Source organism: Rana temporaria, chromosome 5, assembly GCF_905171775.1.
Source record: "Rana temporaria chromosome 5, aRanTem1.1, whole genome shotgun sequence".
NCBI classification, from domain to species: Eukaryota; Metazoa; Chordata; class Amphibia; order Anura; family Ranidae; genus Rana; species Rana temporaria.
Window position 1 is genome coordinate 115317303 of NC_053493.1, and position 18708 is coordinate 115336010.

At 45.8% G+C, this 18708-nt stretch overlaps 1 protein-coding gene across 1 annotated transcript in view; it reads left to right on the top strand.

Annotated features, from left to right (window-relative positions):
* Positions 1-1814: 1814 nt before the first annotated feature.
* MRPL3 (mitochondrial ribosomal protein L3) overlaps positions 1815-18708 on the top strand; it is a 104248-nt gene continuing 87354 nt past the window's right edge. Inside the window, exons 1-3 of the mRNA XM_040353038.1 lie at positions 1815-2030; positions 8758-8939; positions 16312-16403. Of these exons, the coding sequence (XP_040208972.1) occupies positions 1969-2030; positions 8758-8939; positions 16312-16403 (336 nt within the window). The 5' untranslated portion in view covers positions 1815-1968. The remainder of the gene's footprint in view (positions 2031-8757; positions 8940-16311; positions 16404-18708) is intronic.

Here is an 18708-nt window from a genome sequence, read left to right on the forward strand (position 1 = left end):
AGTATCCTTATTTCTATTGAGTTAGCTTATATAAGGAGTCCTTTCTCTCTCTTACATCAATATATATTTTTTAATTGTTTAACTTTTAATACTCACATATTTTATTACAATGTATGATCTTTTTTTCATTTTTTTTCTCTCCTTCTCAAATCTGAAGGGGGGGGGGAGATTTTCTATCCCCCTCTCTCTGAAAGTCTTTTTTAGTTCCTGCTGACATTTACTATGTCCATAGTGATATGTATTGTGATTTATTGTAATTTTTTTTTTTTTTTCTGAAAATAAAATAATTTGAAATAAAAAATAAAAACCCCAGCAGTGATCAAATACCATCAAAAGAAAGCTCTATTTGTGGGAACAAAATGATAAAAAAATTCTGTTTGGGTACGGTGTATCGTGTCCGCGCAATTTCCATTCATAATGCGACAGCGCTGAAAACTTAAAATTGAGTTCGGGGCGTAAGTGCCTGGTATTGAAGTGGTTAAAGTAACACAGTGCCGTATCGCAATAAATGGCCTGGTCAGGAAGATGGGGGTAAACCTTTCGGAGCTGAAGTGGTTAAAAAAATAAAATAAAAACCAGATATACCTCATTCATCAATCCTCAAACTGATAGAATAAAATATTAACAGTGCTAAATTTGAAAACAATAATAATTCTCAGCTTAAATATGGCCCATTTTCTCAAAGGGCTTACGACGGCGCAACGCCATGTACGCCGTCGTAAGTCCTAATCTGGGCCGTCGTATCTATGCGGCTGATTCTTAGAATCAGTTACGCATAGATATCCATTAGATCCGACAGGCGTAAGGCTCTTACGCCGTTGGATCTTAACTGCAATTTTTTTTTTGCATGCTAGGTGGCGCTTTCTTCGTTTTCCCCGTCGAGTATGCAAATTAGCTAGATACGCGAATTCCAAAACGTACACGCACCCGACGCAGTAAAGTTACAACGTTTACGTTAGGTTTTTCCGGCGTAAAGTTGCCCCTGCTATATGAGGGGCAACCAATGTTAAGTATGGCCGAAATTTATAAATTTACATTGTTTGCGTAAGTCGTCCGTGAATGGGGCTGGACGCCATTTACGTTCACGTCGAAACCAATGACGTCCTTGCGACGTCATTTGGAGCAATGCACCCTGGGATATTTTACGGACGGCGCGGGAACGCGCTTAATTTAAATGCTACACGCCCCCTACCCGCCTATTTTGAATTAGGCGGGCTTGCACCGGGTGATTTACGCTACGCTGCCACAACTTTACAGGCAAGTTCTTTGTGAATAAAGCACTTGCCTGAAAAACTTGCGGCGGCGTAACGTAAATGAGATACGTTACGCCCCCCCTAAGTTACGCCATTCTACGAGAATCTGGGCCTATGTCACCATATCCTGCTAGGTAAGTCCTCTTTCTTTGCTATTAGGGCAAAGAGAGAGGAAAACAAGAGTAGAACAGTCTCAATACATGTGAATAGTCACTATGGGAGATTCACATTGCTGGATCCATTGACAAGGATCAGCCCTGTGTGTTACTCCTTAGTTGTGTGCTGGAGTCCATAAATATATCATAGAGTGATGTGGATTGTCAGCAACTGAAGAGAGGTTAGTTGATGTAAATCTCTATTGCTTAATCCGCTTGCTGTCACTCCCCCAGGTTAAAAAAAAACTAGTGAAAAGATCTCAAAGCTGGAGTTGTTGCCCGTAGCAACTAACCACGTTTTATCTATAAAATAATGAACACGTCAATCTGGAATGTCGCTGAGCTGACTTTAGTAGGGCTTCTATAGTTACACAGCGAGAGCGTGCTTAGTACGCTGAGCTTCCCCTCTGAACTCGGAACTCTTGTTACACTGAATGTTTCCGGAGGGAAGCTTTAGCTAGCGTACAGGAAGTGGCTAGTGACATTCTCATGCTTGTGCAGAGGACAAGGCTTGAGTGCTGTCACTGGAGGGTTGTGCTGTACCTGTGTATCGGGTGATCATGGCAGCAGTGCTGGGTCGGAGGTTGGTGTGTGTGGCCCGGGGCTCCTCTGTGACTGACAGGTGGGTGAGTGCTCGGCTCTGCCCGGGTATAGAGGGATAGTGTATGTATGTATATGGATGGACTCTCCTGTGCAGTGCTGTGTATAGATGCATGCTTTGCTGTCACATCCTTTTTTAATCTTTACATTTTATAGAGAATGCTGCAGGTGTCTTAAAGGCTAGCTCCACCTTTTAGACCATGTTACACCCATATTTAGGATGTACCTTGGTACAGATCAGATCCCCAAACTGCTCCCTCCTGTGACAGTGTGTGACACACACATACTATGCACACTTGTAGCAGAACAGTTAGCCCCTGTTCAACTTGACTGCGGCTTCGAAATTGTGTGACTTTATCTGAAATGGCACAACTTCCAAACTGCATGTCAGTGCGACTTCAAAGACATCTGTACGGCGTCATGCACAGATGTGTCTATGCAACTGGCACCCGAAATCGACAAAAGTAGCGCAGGAACTATTTTCTCAAATCGGTGTGCCACCGCAAAGTCGGTGTCACACCAATTTGAACAGTGCGATTGTTGGCAATAGGCTGCGACTTGTCGTCAGTGTGGATTTGATTTAGATCACTAGTAAAAAGGCTAGATTTAAATAATTTTCAACCAGTTCCCTACAGAGCCATTGTCAAATGACGCCGGCAGGAACCTTGTCTCCCTCCGGGTGGACGTCATATGACATCCTGGGCTTTCCGGCCGCCAGGGGACACGTGAGTGCCGCCGGTGTTGCTCGAAACCCGGTGCGCGTGCCCAGCGGCCGCGATTGCTAGTGATTACGGCAGGAGTGTGGATTTGTGTGTGCAAACACACAGATCCACCTCCTGTCAGAGGAGAGGAGACCAATGTGTGTTCCCAGTACAGAGGATCACAGATCGGTCTCCTCCCCTTGTGAGTCCCCTCCCCCTACAGTTAGAATCACTCACTAGGGAACACATTTAACTCCTTCAGCGCCCCCTAGTGGTAACCCCTTCCCTGCTAGTCACATTTACACAGTAAATAGCACTAATCGCTGTATAAATGTGAATGGTCCCAAAAATGTGTCAATAGTGTCTGATATGTCCGTCGCAATGTCACGGTCACAATAAAAATCACAGATCGCCGCCATTACTAGTAAAAAAATAAAAATGAAATTATACTTTCTCTTATCGTCCATGGACAGACACAGCCTTCTCAAGTCTTGACTAGTGGGTTATGTTCCTGTTCACAGGAGAGGACTAGGCAGAACATGTTAGATAATTAAATACATGTTATTTTAACAGAGTTGAACAGCTCCGCCCAGGGGGCGGTCCCTCCGGACATAACCCTCCTCCCTGCAGCATGCAGCCTCAGTTTTTTTTCTGTCTAGCAACCCTCCCAGGCCGACAAGGGTTCAGCTGGGGGACAGAGACGTCCCTGGATGCATAAGCCGAACAAGCCGGCATCCAAACCCACCACTGCATGAAGTCTTGCCCCCGCCCGACTCATGGGTGGGGGGACGGCTTTGCAGGTTCACAGCTCGGTGAACCTCCCTGCTCTCCGACCAGTGGGTCTGCGAGGTGGTCTCTTCGGGGTACAAGATAGTTTCTTTCCTGTCCACCGAACATATTCTTTCCCTCAAGTCTTACTCTCCTTCCAGCTCGTTGGTCTGCCCTGCTAGGGGCAGAGCAGGACTTGCTAAGTTGCGGGGTAATTTTACCCTTTCCGCAGGACAAGAGGTTTCAGGGTTTTTATTTGAATCTGTTTGTGGTCCCAAAGAAGGACGGGGTTCGTCCAATTTTGGACCTCAAAGCCCTAAATGCCTTTGTGAGGGTAAAGAAGTTCCGCATGGAATCCATTCGCTCGTTGGTGGCTGATCTCCATCCGGGGGACTTTCTGGCATCCTTGGACATCAAGGACGCATACTTGCATGTCCCAATTTGCGCAGTACACCAGAGGTTTCTGCGATTTGCGATAGGGGAGGACCACTATCAGTTTGTGGCCCTTCCTTTTGGACTAGCGTCGGCACCAAGGGTTTTCACCAAGGTGCGAGCAACGATCCTAGCTTTGCTGAGACAGCGAGGCATTGCCATCGTAGGCTAGTTAGACGATCTTCTTCTGAGAGCAGCTTCTGGCTCAGAATTAGAGGCGGATGTGTCTATAGCCAGCCAGACCCTCCAAGAATTTGGGTGGGTGTTAAACATTCAGAAGTCGGTCCTGGTACACCTAGGGTTGATTCTGGACTCCTAGGAAGCGAGAGTCTTTCTTCCCCTGGAAAAATTGCAGACTCTTCAGTCTGCAGTGAAGCTGTTGGCATCTTGCAAATGGTCATCTCTCCGTTTTTTGCATGGGAGTCCTGGGCCTGATGGTAGCCTCCTTTTGAGGCAGTTCTGTATGCCCAGTTCCACACTCATGTATTGCAGAGGGAGATCCTGTCCAAATGGAACAAATCTCCATTGTCTCTGGATCGCCAGATTCAGGTAAGCCACCTGGTCAGAGTCTCTCTGAATTGGTGGCTGAGATCCTCGGCACTTCAGTCGTTTCTTCCCTTTCAATGGTAGGTGATTACGACGGACGACAGCCTCACAGGTTGGGGGAGCGTCTGGGGGGTCCAGTCGGCCCAGGGTCGCTGGACTCTAGCGGAATCTCGTCTGCTGATCAATGTCCTAGAACTCTGGGTGATCAGGCTATGCCTCTCCTCGTGGTCGAGGAGGTTGGAAGGTCGCCCAATCGGGATTCAGTCGGACAACGCCATGGTGGTGGCTTATGTCAACCATCAGGGGGGGGAACTCTGAGCCCGGCTGCAGCGTCCGAGGTCACTCGCATCGTAAGGTGGGCGGAAAGAAGCGTGCCGGCTCTATCGGCCCTCTACATTCCGGGCGTAGAAAACTACCTGAGTCGGCAGATGTTGGACCAGGGGGAATGGTCATTGCATCCGGAGGTGTTTCAACTCCTTTGCAGGAGGTGGGGCACACCGGAAGTGGATCTCCTGGCTTCTCTCCTCAACCGCAAGGTGTCAAGGTTCGTGGCCAGGTCCAGAGATCCCTGGGCAGACGCATTGGTGGCCCCGTGGGGTCAGTATCGGCTAATTTATGCCTTTCCTCCGCAGAGTGTTGTGTCCGTCCTTATGTCCTTGGCCAGCGCATCCTAGGGAGGTTGCGCTTCATACTTTGGACGTTTTACATGCTTTGCGGGTGTACCTGTCTGCTACGGCTCCGTTTTGGAGGTCTGACTCACTTTTTGTGTCGGTGTCTGGTCCACAAAAGGGCCTGGCAGTCTCGTCAGCCACCATATCTCAGTGGATCAGGCAGACCGTCATACAGGCCTATGCTCTTAGGGGGCGGGCGCCACCCTTTCCGATCACGACACATTTTACCAGGGCAATTGGTACTTCCTGGGCTTTCCGACATCAAGCATCTGTCTCACAGGTGTGCAAGGCGGCGACTTGGTCATCCGTTCACACTTTTTTCCTAAATTTTACAAGGTTGATGTGAGTGCATCTTCTGATGCTTCCTTAGGCCGCAAGGTTTTGCAGGCGGCTGTTTAAAGTTACACCTCCTCCGCTGAGGAGCTCTGCTTGTTTGGGATGAAGTTGTTTGTTTTTACTAATACTGTTCCTACCCCTCGTTTTTTGACACTGCTTGGGGACGTCCCACTTGTCAAGACTTGAGAAGGCTGTGTCCATCCATGGACCATAAGAGAAAATTAGGATTTTTTGTACTCACCGTAAAATCCATTTCTCTGTCGTCCATGGACGGACACAGCACCCATCCCTCCTTTTTTAGGTTTGTACCGCTTGTTACGAACTGAGGCTGCATGCTGCAGGGAGGAGGGTTATGTCCGGAGGGACCGCCCCCTGGGCGAGGCTGTTCAACTCTGTTAAAGTAACATGTGTTTAATTATCTAACATGTTCTGCCTAGTCCTCTCCTGTGAACAGGAACATAACCCACTTGTCAAGACTTGAGAAGGCTGTGTTCGTTCATGGACGACAGAGAAAAGGATTTTACGTGAGTACAAAAAATCCTATTATCCCCTAATTTGTAGACGCTATAACTTTTGCGCAAACCAATCAATATACGCTTATTGCGATATTTTTTTATTATTTATTTATTTTACCAAAAATATGTAGAATATGTATCGGCCTACCCTAAACTGAGGAAACATATTTTTTTTTTTTTTTTTTTGTAATTATTAAATCAAAAAGTAAAAAATATATATATATTTTTTTAAATTGTCGCTCTTCTTTAGTTTATAGCGCAAAAAATAAAAACCGCAGAGGTGATCAAATACCCTTAAACAAAAGCTCTATTTGTGGGAAAAAAATGATGTTAGTTTTATTTATGAGGCACGTTGCATGACCGCACAATTCTCATTCAAAGTGCGACAGCGCTGAAAACTAAAAATTGGTCTGGGCAGGAAGGGGGTGAAAATGCCCTGTATTGAAGTGGTTAAAGAGCAACTGTCCTCTCTGTCCCCCAGTGGCTCCTCCTATGACCCACTGTTGAGTCACCGACAGTCCCATTAAATTTAATGGGACGGCTGGTGATGCAGCAGTGACACAACAAGGTGAGAAATGTGGCGGCTGCAGGTGAGTGGATGCCCGCTAACAGGCGCTGCCATGATGGATCTGAAATGACCGGTGCTCTTTAAATGTAAGGACTTATTCTTGCTGGTAGTTAGAATCTTTAATATTTGCAAACAAAATTAAGGTTTCCAGTGTAGAATTAGCAGTTGTCTGGTTAATAAAACAGCGATATCAGAACTGATTCAATCACACAGTTTGTAGTGTACATAGATTTGCAAAACAGGATAAAGGAATATTCCAGAACTTTGTTTTATCTCATGGTTACTGTGAAATTGTGTGGATGCATCAATGCAGTTCATGTTATCTCAGCTTGCAGAGGTTGCATTAATTGAATGATTTTACCAAAAATGTAAATATTACAGAATATACAACCTCATGCTACATAACTAAGCTCCATTTCATGTATAGTAAACTAAATTATTAATGTATATTAAATAGAAAACTATCTTTAGATAGATTTCTTACTCCAAAAGCATTTTATTAAAATAAATGTGATAAAAAAGAAAATAATCATTTGATTTTTATCCACCCTGTTTGTCATGCAATTTGACCTGTCACATGACGGGTCACTCCAAACTTAACAGGGGCTTAAAGAGGAATTTTAGCCATCTGTACAAAAAAAAAGTCAGCAGTTACAAAAACTGTGGCATGATTGTTTCTGTGTTCGGATGACAGGGTCACTTTGAAGGGAACTGCCATGGCTATCCCTGCCTATTTACATTTGTGAGGTACATTGATGGACTTTGTCACATGTTAAAGTATATTGTAAACCCTTTTACACCACTTGTACCCATATGTAAGCCTATAATAAAGCATACCGGTTGGTACTGTAAAAATCTCCTAAACCTGGTATTTACCACACACGCTTGTGCCGACATCATCTGCGCATGCGCACTGAAGAAATGGCTCGATCGTGCCATTTCTAAAGGCCATGTGCCGTGGCCGATGGCTCCTGTGGCTTTATCTAGGGCCTGCTAAATAATTCTGGTCATAGTATTTATTTCTTACCTATGCTACATGCATATTACTTTTTTTCTAGATCTGTTTTGCGTTTACATATATTTAATCTAGGCTGGTGACGCATTGAATCATACTGCATGTTTTAGGTCACTGTAACATGTGTATTAACCACTTAAGCCCCGGACCTTTAGGCAGCTAAATGCCCAGGCCAGGTTTTGCGATTCGGCACTGCGCCGCTTTAACAGACAATTGCGCGGTCATGCGACTTGGCTCCCAAACAAAATTGGCGTCCTTTTTTTCCCACAAATAGAGCTTTCTTTTGGTGGTATTTGATCACCTCTGCGGTTTTTATTTTTTGCGCTATAAACAAAAATAGAGCAACAATTTTGAAAAAAATGCAATATTTTTTACTTTTTTGCTATAATAAATATCCCCCAAAAACATATATAAAATTATTATTTTTTCCTCAGTTTAGGCCGATACGTATTCTTCTACCTATTTTTGGTAAAACAAATCGCAATAAGCGTTTATCGATTGGTTTGCGCAAAATTCATAGCGTTTACAAAATAGTGGATAGTTTTATTGCATTTTTATTATTATTATTTTTTACTACTAATGGCGGCGATCAGCGATTTGTTTCGTGACTGCGACATTATGGCTGACACTTCGGACAATTTTGACACATTTTTGGGACCATTGCCATTTTCACAGCAAAAAATGCATTTAAATTGCATTGTTTATTGTGAAAAAGACAGTTGCAGTTTGGGAGTTACCCACAGGAGTTATGTTTCACCTAGTGTGTGTTTACAACTGTAGGGGGGTGTGGCTGTAGGTCTCACGTCATCAATCGTGTCTCCCTATAACAGGAATCACACGATCAATGTAGCCACCACAGTGAAGCACGGGGAAGCCGTGTTTACACGCGGCTCTCTCCGTTCTTCAGCTCCGGGGAGCGATCACGAGGGGGCGGCTAGAAACGAATAGCCGTGCCCTCATCCCGGATCGCTCCCTGAGGCTTACCGACCGCCGCATGTACCCGGTAAGCCTCAGGGAGCGATCCGGGATGAGGGCGCGGCTATTCGATCCACGTAAAGGCAGCAATGTTCTGCCTGCCCGTGCCATTTTGCCGACGTATATGTACATGCGGCGGTCGCTAAGCGGTTAATGAACCTTTTTGTGTTACTTCATTAAATAAGCCTTCATGTAATATTGATCTGTCCTGTTTGCCAACAGCCATATGTCCGCTGTGGTGTTTGTACGATGCAAACAGACAGCCACATGGTGGGATGAACACCTCTCGGAGGAAAACAAAGACTATCTAAAACGTGCAGCAGGACAGGAATATAATGCCATGACTGCTAGCAAACTGAACCCCCTCAAAGATGAACCTTGGCCTATTAAACCATGGGAGCCCGGTAAGTTTGAAGAAGTGATAACTATGTCTATGAAATTAATATTTTAATAAATGTAACAAATTTCATTCTTAGAAGCTTGTTGAGTGTACTATTGCATATTTTTTTTAATGAAAATGTAACTTCCTACTGTGTTTCCCTGAAAATAAGCCCGGGTCTTATTTGGTGCTTGTCAGCGGTTGGAATATCTGATATCTATATGCAGACTAGGAGGAAGCGGTATATGACAAAAGCACTCAAGCAGAGTTTGGGACGTTTCGTCTTTTTTCACCTTAATGCATCCTATGCATTAAGTTAAAAACCGGGCGGAAGGCTGGTTTCTCTAGAAAGGGCCTGGTGACTTGTTTGGAGGATGCACATAAGTCAATCTACCTCACAGTATTGCTGGATGGACTAAAGGTTCTGGTACTGTGCAGCTGTTCTACTAACTAACTAACTGACTGCTGGCTGTGGCAGAGACTTTGTCCATGCACCGTACCGATTCAGCTCTTTCAATGGTTGATTCAGATTGAGGCTCATAGAAGGCTGCTACAGAATTGTCCAGTGTTTTGGTTCTTAGCCATTCTTGGCTGTGTGTTTTGACTTTTTGGGTTGATTTACTAAAACCGGAGAGTGCAAAATCTGATGAAGCTGTGTATGGTAGCCAATCAGTTTCTAACATCAGCCTGTGCAATTAAAAGAGAAGTATGAGATTTTTTTTTATCCTATAATCCTAGGTGGGTTGCAGCATCGGTCCCATCGGTCCCATCAGTCCTATGCTGCATCTGTCCCCCGGCTTCTCTGCACTGAGAACTGAGCCACCGAACACCACCAATGGCTCAGTTCTCTCAGCTCCCAGATCTGCTTCTCCATGCTCACTGGAGCGCTAAGCTTCGGAGGGGCGGGGAGTGGACATCTCAGCGGCTCGCTGAGAGGCTGAGACGACTATCAGTCCAGGCACCTGGCGGATCCAGATTCCCAGTGCCTGGACTGATATTGGTGACATCAGCAGAGAGCGGACTTCAGATCACTCTCTGCTGAAAATGGGTCACAGGAGTCCAAAACGAATTGTACTCCTCCTGTGACCCAAACAAGCTCAGGCTGGACTTCTCCTTTTAAGCTTTGACAAATAAAACCTGGAGGTTGATTGGTTTCTACTCAGAGCTGCACTAGATATAGCACTCTCCAGTTTTAGTAAATCAAGCCCTTTATCCTGTTGGGAAAACCCCTGACCTGGGACTGAAACACAGCATCTTGACACTAGGCAGTATGTTTCACTCCAGAAATTTTTGCTAGTCTTGAGAATCTTTTGTGCCTGCCCGGATGCAAGGTACCCCATGTCAGATGCAGAAATGCTGCTCCAAAACTTGTCCAAGCTGCCTCCATGTTTCAAAGTAGGTACAATGTTCTTTTCTTTGAAAGCTACATTTTTCGTCTGTAAACATAGAGCTGATGTGTCTTGCCAAAAAGCTCCAGTGTTGTCTGATCTGTCCAAAGGACATTTTCTCAGAAGCATTGTAGCTTGTCAACATTAGGGGTGCAACGGATCAAAAAACTCACGGTTCGGATCGTTCCTCGGATCAGGAGTCACGGATCGGATCATTTTTCGGATCGGCAAATAAAAAAAAAAAAATTCTCCCCCACTGTAATAAACACATCTCCCCCCCCCCCACTGTAATATACACATCTCCCCCCCTCCTCTCGGGGCAAGAGACCCCCCCCCCCTCCTCTCGGGGCAAGAGACCCCCCCCCTCCTCTCGGGGCAAGAGACCCCCCCCCTCCTCTCGGGGCAAGAGACCCCCCCCCTCCTCTCGGGGCAAGAGACCCCCCCCCTCCTCTCGGGGCAAGAGACCCCCCCCTCCTCTCGGGGCAAGAGCCCCCCCCCTCCTCTCGGGGCAAGAGACCCCCCCTCCTCTCGGGGCAAGAGACCCCCCCCCTCCTCCTCTCGGGGCAAGAGACCCCCCCCCTCCTCCTCTCGGGGCAAGAGACCCCCCCCCTCCTCCTCTCGGGGCAAGAGACCCCCCCCCTCCTCTCGGGGCAAGAGACCCCCCCCTCCTCTCGGGGCAAGAGACCCCCCCCTCCTCTCGGGGCAAGAGACCCCCCCCTCCTCTCGGGGCAAGAGACCCCCCCCTCCTCCCGGGGCAAGAGACCCCCCCCTCCTCTCGGGGCAAGAGACCCCCCCTCCTCTCGGGGCAAGAGACCCCCCCCCTCTCGGGGCAAGAGACCCCCCCCCTCCTCTCGGGGCAAGAGACCCCCCCCCCCTCCTCTCGGGGCAAGAGACCCCCCCCCCTCCTCTCGGGGCAAGAGACCCCCCCCCTCCTCTCGGGGCAAGAGACCCCCCCCCCCTCCTCTCGGGGCAAGAGACCCCCCCCCCTCCTCTCGGGGCAAGAGCCCCCCCCCCTCCTCTCGGGGCAAGAGACCCCCCCCCTCCTCGGGGCAAGAGACCCCCCCCCCCCTCTCGGGGCAAGAGACCCCCCCCCTCCTCTCGGGGCAAGAGACCCCCCCCCTCCTCTCGGGGCAAGAGACCCCCCCCCTCCTCTCGGGGCAAGAGACCCCCCCCCCCCCTCGGGGCAAGAGACCCCCCCCCTCCTCTCGGGGCAAGAGACCCCCCCCTCCTCTCGGGGCAAGAGACCCCCCCCCTCCTCTCGGGGCAAGAGACCCCCCCCCCCCCCTCTCGGGGCAAGAGACCCCCCCCCCCTCCTCTCGGGGCAAGAGACCCCCCCCTCCTCTCGGGGCAAGAGATCCCCCCCCCCCTCCTCTCGGGTCAAGAGATCCCCCCCCCTCCTCTCGGGTCAAGAGATCCCCCCCCCCCCTCCTCTCGGGTCAAGAGATCCCCCCCCCTCCTCTCGGGTCAAGAGATCCCCCCCCCCTCCTCTCGGGTCAAGAGATCCCCCCCCCCTCCTCTCGGGTCAAGAGATCCCCCCCCCCCTCCTCTCGGGGCAAGAGACCCCCCTCCTCTCGGGGCAAGAGACCATCCCTCAGGTAGTACAGACACTCCCAGCGTGTGCTTCTTCCCCACGAGTGCAGGCTCCTCCTCTGTGGGTGTAAACAGAGGAGGGCCGCCGCCGGGTGTACCAAGATGGCCGCGGCTCCGGAGCTAAGCCGATGCCTTTCCTAATGTTATTCCTGCGACTCCTGAGCTAGGCAGAAGCCGCGGCCTTTCCTAGCATTATGGCCGCGGCTCCGGAGGTAGGCCGAAGCCACGGCCATAACGTTGGGAAAGACCGCGGCTTCGGCCTAGCTCCGGAGCCGCGGACGTAACATTAGGAAAGGCCGCGGCTTCGGCCTAGCTCCGGAGCCGCAGCAATCCGCGGATCACAGTGTGTTCCGATCCGAAGGGGGTGATCCGTTCGGATCACGGATCAACTGTGATCCGTTGCACCCCTAGTCAACATGCAACATACACTCTGGCTTTTATGTTTTTCCTTCAACAGTAAAGATCTCCTGGGTCTTCTTTCTTTAACCACTTACCCCCCGGAACATATTGCTGCCTAAAGACCAGAGTACTTTTTGCGATTCGGGACTGCGTCGCTTTAACAGACAATTGCGCGGTCGTGCGACGTGGCTCCCAAACAAAATTGGCGTCCTTTTTTTCCCACAAATAGAGCTTTCTTTTGGTGGTATTTGATCACCTCTGCGTTTTTTATTTTTTGCGCTATAAACAAAAATAGAGCGACAATTTTGAAAAAAATGAATATTTTTTACTTTTTGCTGTAATAAATATCCCCCAAAAATATATAAAAAAACATTTTTTTTCCTCAGTTTAGGCCGATACGTATTCTTCTACATATTTTTCGTAAAAAAAATCGCAATAAGCGTTTATTGATTGGTTTGCGCAAAAGTTATAGCGTTTACAAAATAGGGGGTATTTTTATGGCATTTTTATTAATATTTTTTTTACTAGTAATGGCGGCGATCAGCGATTTTTTTTTCGGTATTGCGACATTATGGCGGACACTTCGGACATTTTTGACACATTTTTGGGACCATTGGCATTTTTATAGCGATCAGTGCTATAAAAATGCATTAGATTACTATAAAAATGCCACTGGCAGTGAAGGGGTTAACACTAGGGGGCGGGGAAGGGGTTAAGTATGCCTGGGTGTGTTCTTACTGTGGGGGGGGGGGGGGGGGGCGTCCTCACTAGGGGAAACACTGATTTTCTGTTCATACATTGTATGAACAGAAAATCAGCATTTCCCCTGCTGACAGGAACGAGAGCTGTGTGTTTACACACACAGCTCCCGTTCCCCGCTCTGTACCGAGCGATCGCGTGTGCCCGGCGGCGATCGCGCCCGCCGGGCACACGCACGGGAGTCGGGGGCGAGCGGGGAGCGCGCGCGCGCGCCCCCTAGTGGCGGCTATACGATAGGACGTATAGCTACGGGCTCTCGCCCAGGAGAGCCGACCTGCCGCCGTATAATGACGGTGCGCGGTCGGCTACTAGTTAACTGCTTGCCGACCAGCCGCCGCAGTTATGCGGCGGCAGGTCGGCTCTGCTGGGCAAGATGACGTAGCTATATGTCATCTCGCCATGATGTTTGTTCTCGGGTTAAACATCTGGTTAAAGGGGTGTGTCCAAAGAGTAGTGATGAATAATGTATACGAAGACTGGCCTGGAGTGGTAAGTGGGGTGGGACAGATTCTATTCAATCTATTCATAAACGATATAGAGAATGTAAAATCCTTTTCATGGAGTCCATTGAGGGATACACCCCTCTGTGTTTGTAATCATGATGTGGCTACTGCTTTGCTACAAACTAAGGCATTCTCGTAGTAGTAGCAGATTTCTTGGGCTAGCCTACAGTCTTTTGTTTGACAGTGTCCACAAAAAAGATTTTACATTGCCTACGAAAATCATATTATCTAATAACAAAGTAAAGTGTGGCTTAAAATAGTCGAATTTATGATAAATATGTACTGAGACATAGTTACTGCTAGAGAGATTTACCTTCTCTATTTGTTTCTGAAGAAAGAAAACTCGATCACACGGACCCACAACCCTATTTTTTTTTTTATTTTGCACCTTTCTTTATACTTGCTCTTTGCTTGCTGGGTTACCAAGCTTTTAAAGCGGAGCTCCACCCGAATTACAAGATAATCTTAAGATTACTGCTGCTACTAAACATTGCACAAACTGATATTTTTGTTTATCAAATAATTACAGTACCATATATATTAGTCCTCCTTCCGATCTGCACACTTCGGGTTTTTCTCGGGCATATCATCATTTCCTGGACCGCACAGTGTGTTCTGGGAGCTTGTGTCATAGCTCCCTTCTGATCAGATTCTGACCTGTTATAGGAAACATTGCACGATTTCGGGGACCAGGAAGTCCCTGCTCGTGGGATTCTAATGCCCACAGTGAAAATGGCAACGGCTGACACAAAGGAATATAAGTGTATATTCCAGACAGAAAGAGAGAGAAGCGGACGTTGGACACGAGAAATGTGAGTTTATTTGAGCCCTGCAATTAGCTATTTAAGTACCCCCCCCCCCCCCCCCCAAAAAAACGTATTTGCATGGGAGATCCGCTTTAAGGTCCCATGTTACTACAACTGCAAGCATGTCCCTATATTAATCATATAGATACTCCTCATTTAACGACTTGCCTGTTTAACGATCGATTGGACTTACGACCGGCTCTTCCCACTCAAACGACGCACTGTACATAATTGTATTCAATGTATTGTACAGTACAGAATTTTCGTTTGTGTTCTGTACTTATGCAAATTAAAACCACGTTATTGATCTGGTGTTTTGTGTTTGAGACCCTTTTTTCACAATACAGTAGTTAACAATGCTTTAAAATATTGATTACTTGTGGCTCCTTGTTTAACGACCAATTCGTTTAACAGCCTGGTCGTTGGAAGGGAACCTGGTCATTAAGTGAGGAGAGCCTGTACTTGGTGTCACCAAACCTATTATTATCAAATGTATGATTGTTTAACTCTCTGACTGTTACTGCTCTTTAAAATCTTTCAATAAAAAATTATTGAAAGCGGGGGGAAAAAATTATCCCCAAAGGCCAACTGTAAATACAAAACTGCATTCATGTTTTTTTTTTTGCACCCTTTACCAAAACCCGACCATTCATTTTGTCATGTATGGACAGTGACTGTGTACAACTGTTTCTGAATAAAAGAATGTTTCTTCCATGTAATGCATAAAAACTAGGTATGCACCGAAATGGAAATTTCAGAATCGAAACGAAACCGAAATAAAAAAAAAAATTCAGTCCGAAACCGAAAATTACTTCTTTGTTTTCCCCCTATTTCAATTTGTTTGATGGGCACAGTGGCTGCGATTGATGGGCACAGTGGTGGCAATTGATGGGGCAAACTGGCAGTGGCAATAATGATGGTTACAGTGGCTGCGTTTTGATGGCACAGTGGCTGCGTATGATGGGCACAGTGGTGACGTGTGATGGCACAGAGGCTGTATGTGATGGCACAGTGAGGCTGCAATTAATGTTTTTTTTGGTAGTCAGATAAGGCAAGCATGGCTCAATAACACACAAACGTTAAACGTTTGTGTGTTATTGAGCCATGCTTGCCTTATCTGACTACCAAAAAAAATATCAATTGCAGCCTCACTGTGCCACTGTGAAAAAATGGCAGATACATTTTTTTTTTTTTTTTATCTGGTCACCTCAGTTAGTTAACCACTTACAGAGTTCGCCCCCCCCCCCCCCCCCCCCCCGCCTTTTTTTGCAGAGTACACTGCTAGGTTCTAGGCAGGCAGTGTGATTAGTCTGACTGTGTCACACTCACAGGCTCCGACACAGCTTCCTGCGCGCTCCGAATCCTCCCTCGCCTCTGGCCGTGATGTCACACGGCTCACGCTGCTGGACTACACCAAGAGACTCCCCCTTAGGGGGAGTCCAAAAATCAGGAAATAGGAGCTCGGAGCACTACGGTGGAGCGCGATCGGCAGTCGGCACACAATTTGTACAGTGCCGCTGCTCGTGCTACGTACAGGTCTGGCGGTCTGCGTGTGCATAAGAACATTGCCCCCCTCTCGTAAACTAAATGGTACCACCCACAGCTTTATTATCGGCAATTGTACTGTGTTTCGGCAGGGACACAAAAATGCTATTTTCGGCCGATAATCGGTGCATCCCTAATAAAAACACAACATTTTGTTTAGTTCTCCATTTTAAAGTTTAGGATTTCCATAAATTTTTTTGTTTTCTATGTGGCCAACTGAAAAAATAAAATCCTCATCTACGTTTATTGTGGATTTTTTTTTTGCTGGGACTTTAGAAGGAATAAGAATGCAAATCATCATCTTACTTAAACGGTATGATTAGAAAAATTCTTGCACCGTTTTTGTGCAGTGTGGTTCTTACACTGACAATTTATAACATACATATATTCGGTGTCTTTTCTTCTAGGCTCAAGCCGGGTTGGTGTAATAGCAGTTAAGCTTGGAATGGTACCTCTGTGGACCAAATCTGGTCAAAAACATGCCGTTACCATGTTGCAGGTAAAGTTTTGTGAAGGTGTTTTTGTTTTTATTTTTATTTTTTCTTGATGGAGATTTTCTGTTTTAACAGTGGAATTATTCAGCCTTGAACCTTTTAATTAAACAAATAAGTATTTCACATACTGAAAGATGGGACGAACATAAAATTAAATACCTGCATAGAGTAAGATCTTGAATGAAAACTTTTCATACAGAAGTACATAATTCATAAATAATTAAAAAAAATGGATAGCGCATGATGCATGTAGAAAAGCCCAAAACTTAATCGCACATGATTGGAATATAGTCAAGTACATAATACATGAACAGAATCCACAATGAGGTGGTAGGATGTAGTATACAATTTAAACACAACATCTGTTAGCTCAACGCGTTTCGTGACTTGATGTCACTCATCAGGAGCAAGCATGTACACGTGCAAGCTATCTCTGTAATGATACATTATGCATTTCTAGTTGGTCTAATATAATCGCAAACCTAGAGGAAGTGATGATGCCACCCTCTGTGTCCTATCACAGTTCTTACTTGACCCAATTACTGTCACATGACACACACACACGTTTGGCTTTTATTTTTTATTTTACTTTCACCTGGTCATCTGGCCAGTAACACATTTCCAGTCTTAGGGTGTCTCCCTCGTGTATCTATGGAGGAGCAATGGAGATACCCTGGCACAACATTGTCTGAAGAGGGTAGATTTAGATGGATTAGTAGATTTAGATGGACTTCATGTAAAGGACTAACACATTTAAATCTAACACTTTTAAGCAGTTACAGTAATGTGTGTTTTGTTTTTTTACTTTTTGGATAAAGGTTTTACCCAAATGAATAATGGTTGCCCCAGTCACACCGATTACAGACAGATATTAATATCTCCCCATAACTTGGTGCTGGTTGTCTGCAGTCTTTATCTATCTCTCTATCTACCTATCTAATTATCCATCCATATCTATAAAAGCACCTTCCTTCACCCAGAATCATCCGCTAAAAGCACCTTCCTTCACCCACAATACATGAAAACTTCTACAGATATTTATATCCCCCCCAAAACTTGGTGCTGGTTGTCTGCAGTCTTTATCTATCTATCTATCTATCTATCTATCTATCTATCTATCTATCTATCTATCTATCTATCTATATCTATAAAAGCACCTTCCTTCACTCAGAATCATCCACTAAAAGCACCTTCCTTCACCCACAATACATGAAAACTTCTACAGATATTTATATCCCCCCCAAAACTTGGTGCTGGTTGTCTGCAGTCTTTATCTATCTATCTATCTATCTATCTATCTATCTATCTATCTATCTATGTATCTATATATCAAATTGATGCGACTGACTTTGTGGGTGCATTTGCTGGGACTGGCACAGACAGGAATTTGGAACGCCTGGAAGTGTCAGATTTCTATTGAATTAAAATGGTGTGGTGTTGGTTGAATAAGATTTTTCAAACTATAAGGAAAGTCACTTGAATCCATGCACACCAAACTGAGGCAGCCCATACAGTCAAATTGTATTTGAATTTTTTTTAAACCAGTCTGTTGAATGAAAAAAAAAAAAAAAACAGATTTCCCCCATCCACACATTTGAGGTGGATCTCGTTGTGCTTTTGTGTGAAGCCTTCCCTGCCATCAGAATACAATGATCAGTGCTGCCGGCTATAGCCAGCGGCATTGATTAATCGGGAAAAACCCGACAATTTGGTTGTATAGAAGTCGATCAGTAGATGGACTTCTGTACAACCAGGGTGCCCATACATTGATCAAAATATGGCCATTCCCAGCTGAACCAGCAGATGTTTGATTCATGTACAGTATGACCAGCTTGAGTTGTTTTTTGTACATTTTCCATAATTTGTGTATTCCATGCTATTCTTTTATTGGCTGTTTTTGCTGCCATTTGTAATAAACGGAGGAGGAGTAGGTCTGTAATTTCACCATGGAAACAGATGTTGAATTGGAGAACCATTTATTTATTCATTGATTATCCTGGTTATTTGATAAGGTATGCCTTAAAAACCAGTAAAATACATTTTTGAAGGCTTGACTACGACAATAATTAAAGATGACAAGTTTGTTTACTGCAAGACTAACTGTTTCAATGCATGGCTTATAACATGTCACTTACTGAATATGATCGGCAGTCTGTTTTTGTTAGGTGTTCACAGTACACGCTATGTAAAATATATACATTTTTAAATTATTTTATTCAAAATTTAATTCAAAGTTACTTTAATGGTAATCTGGCTTTGACACATTTTGTTTTAATCAGAGCCGTCTAACAAAATATATATAGCAACAGC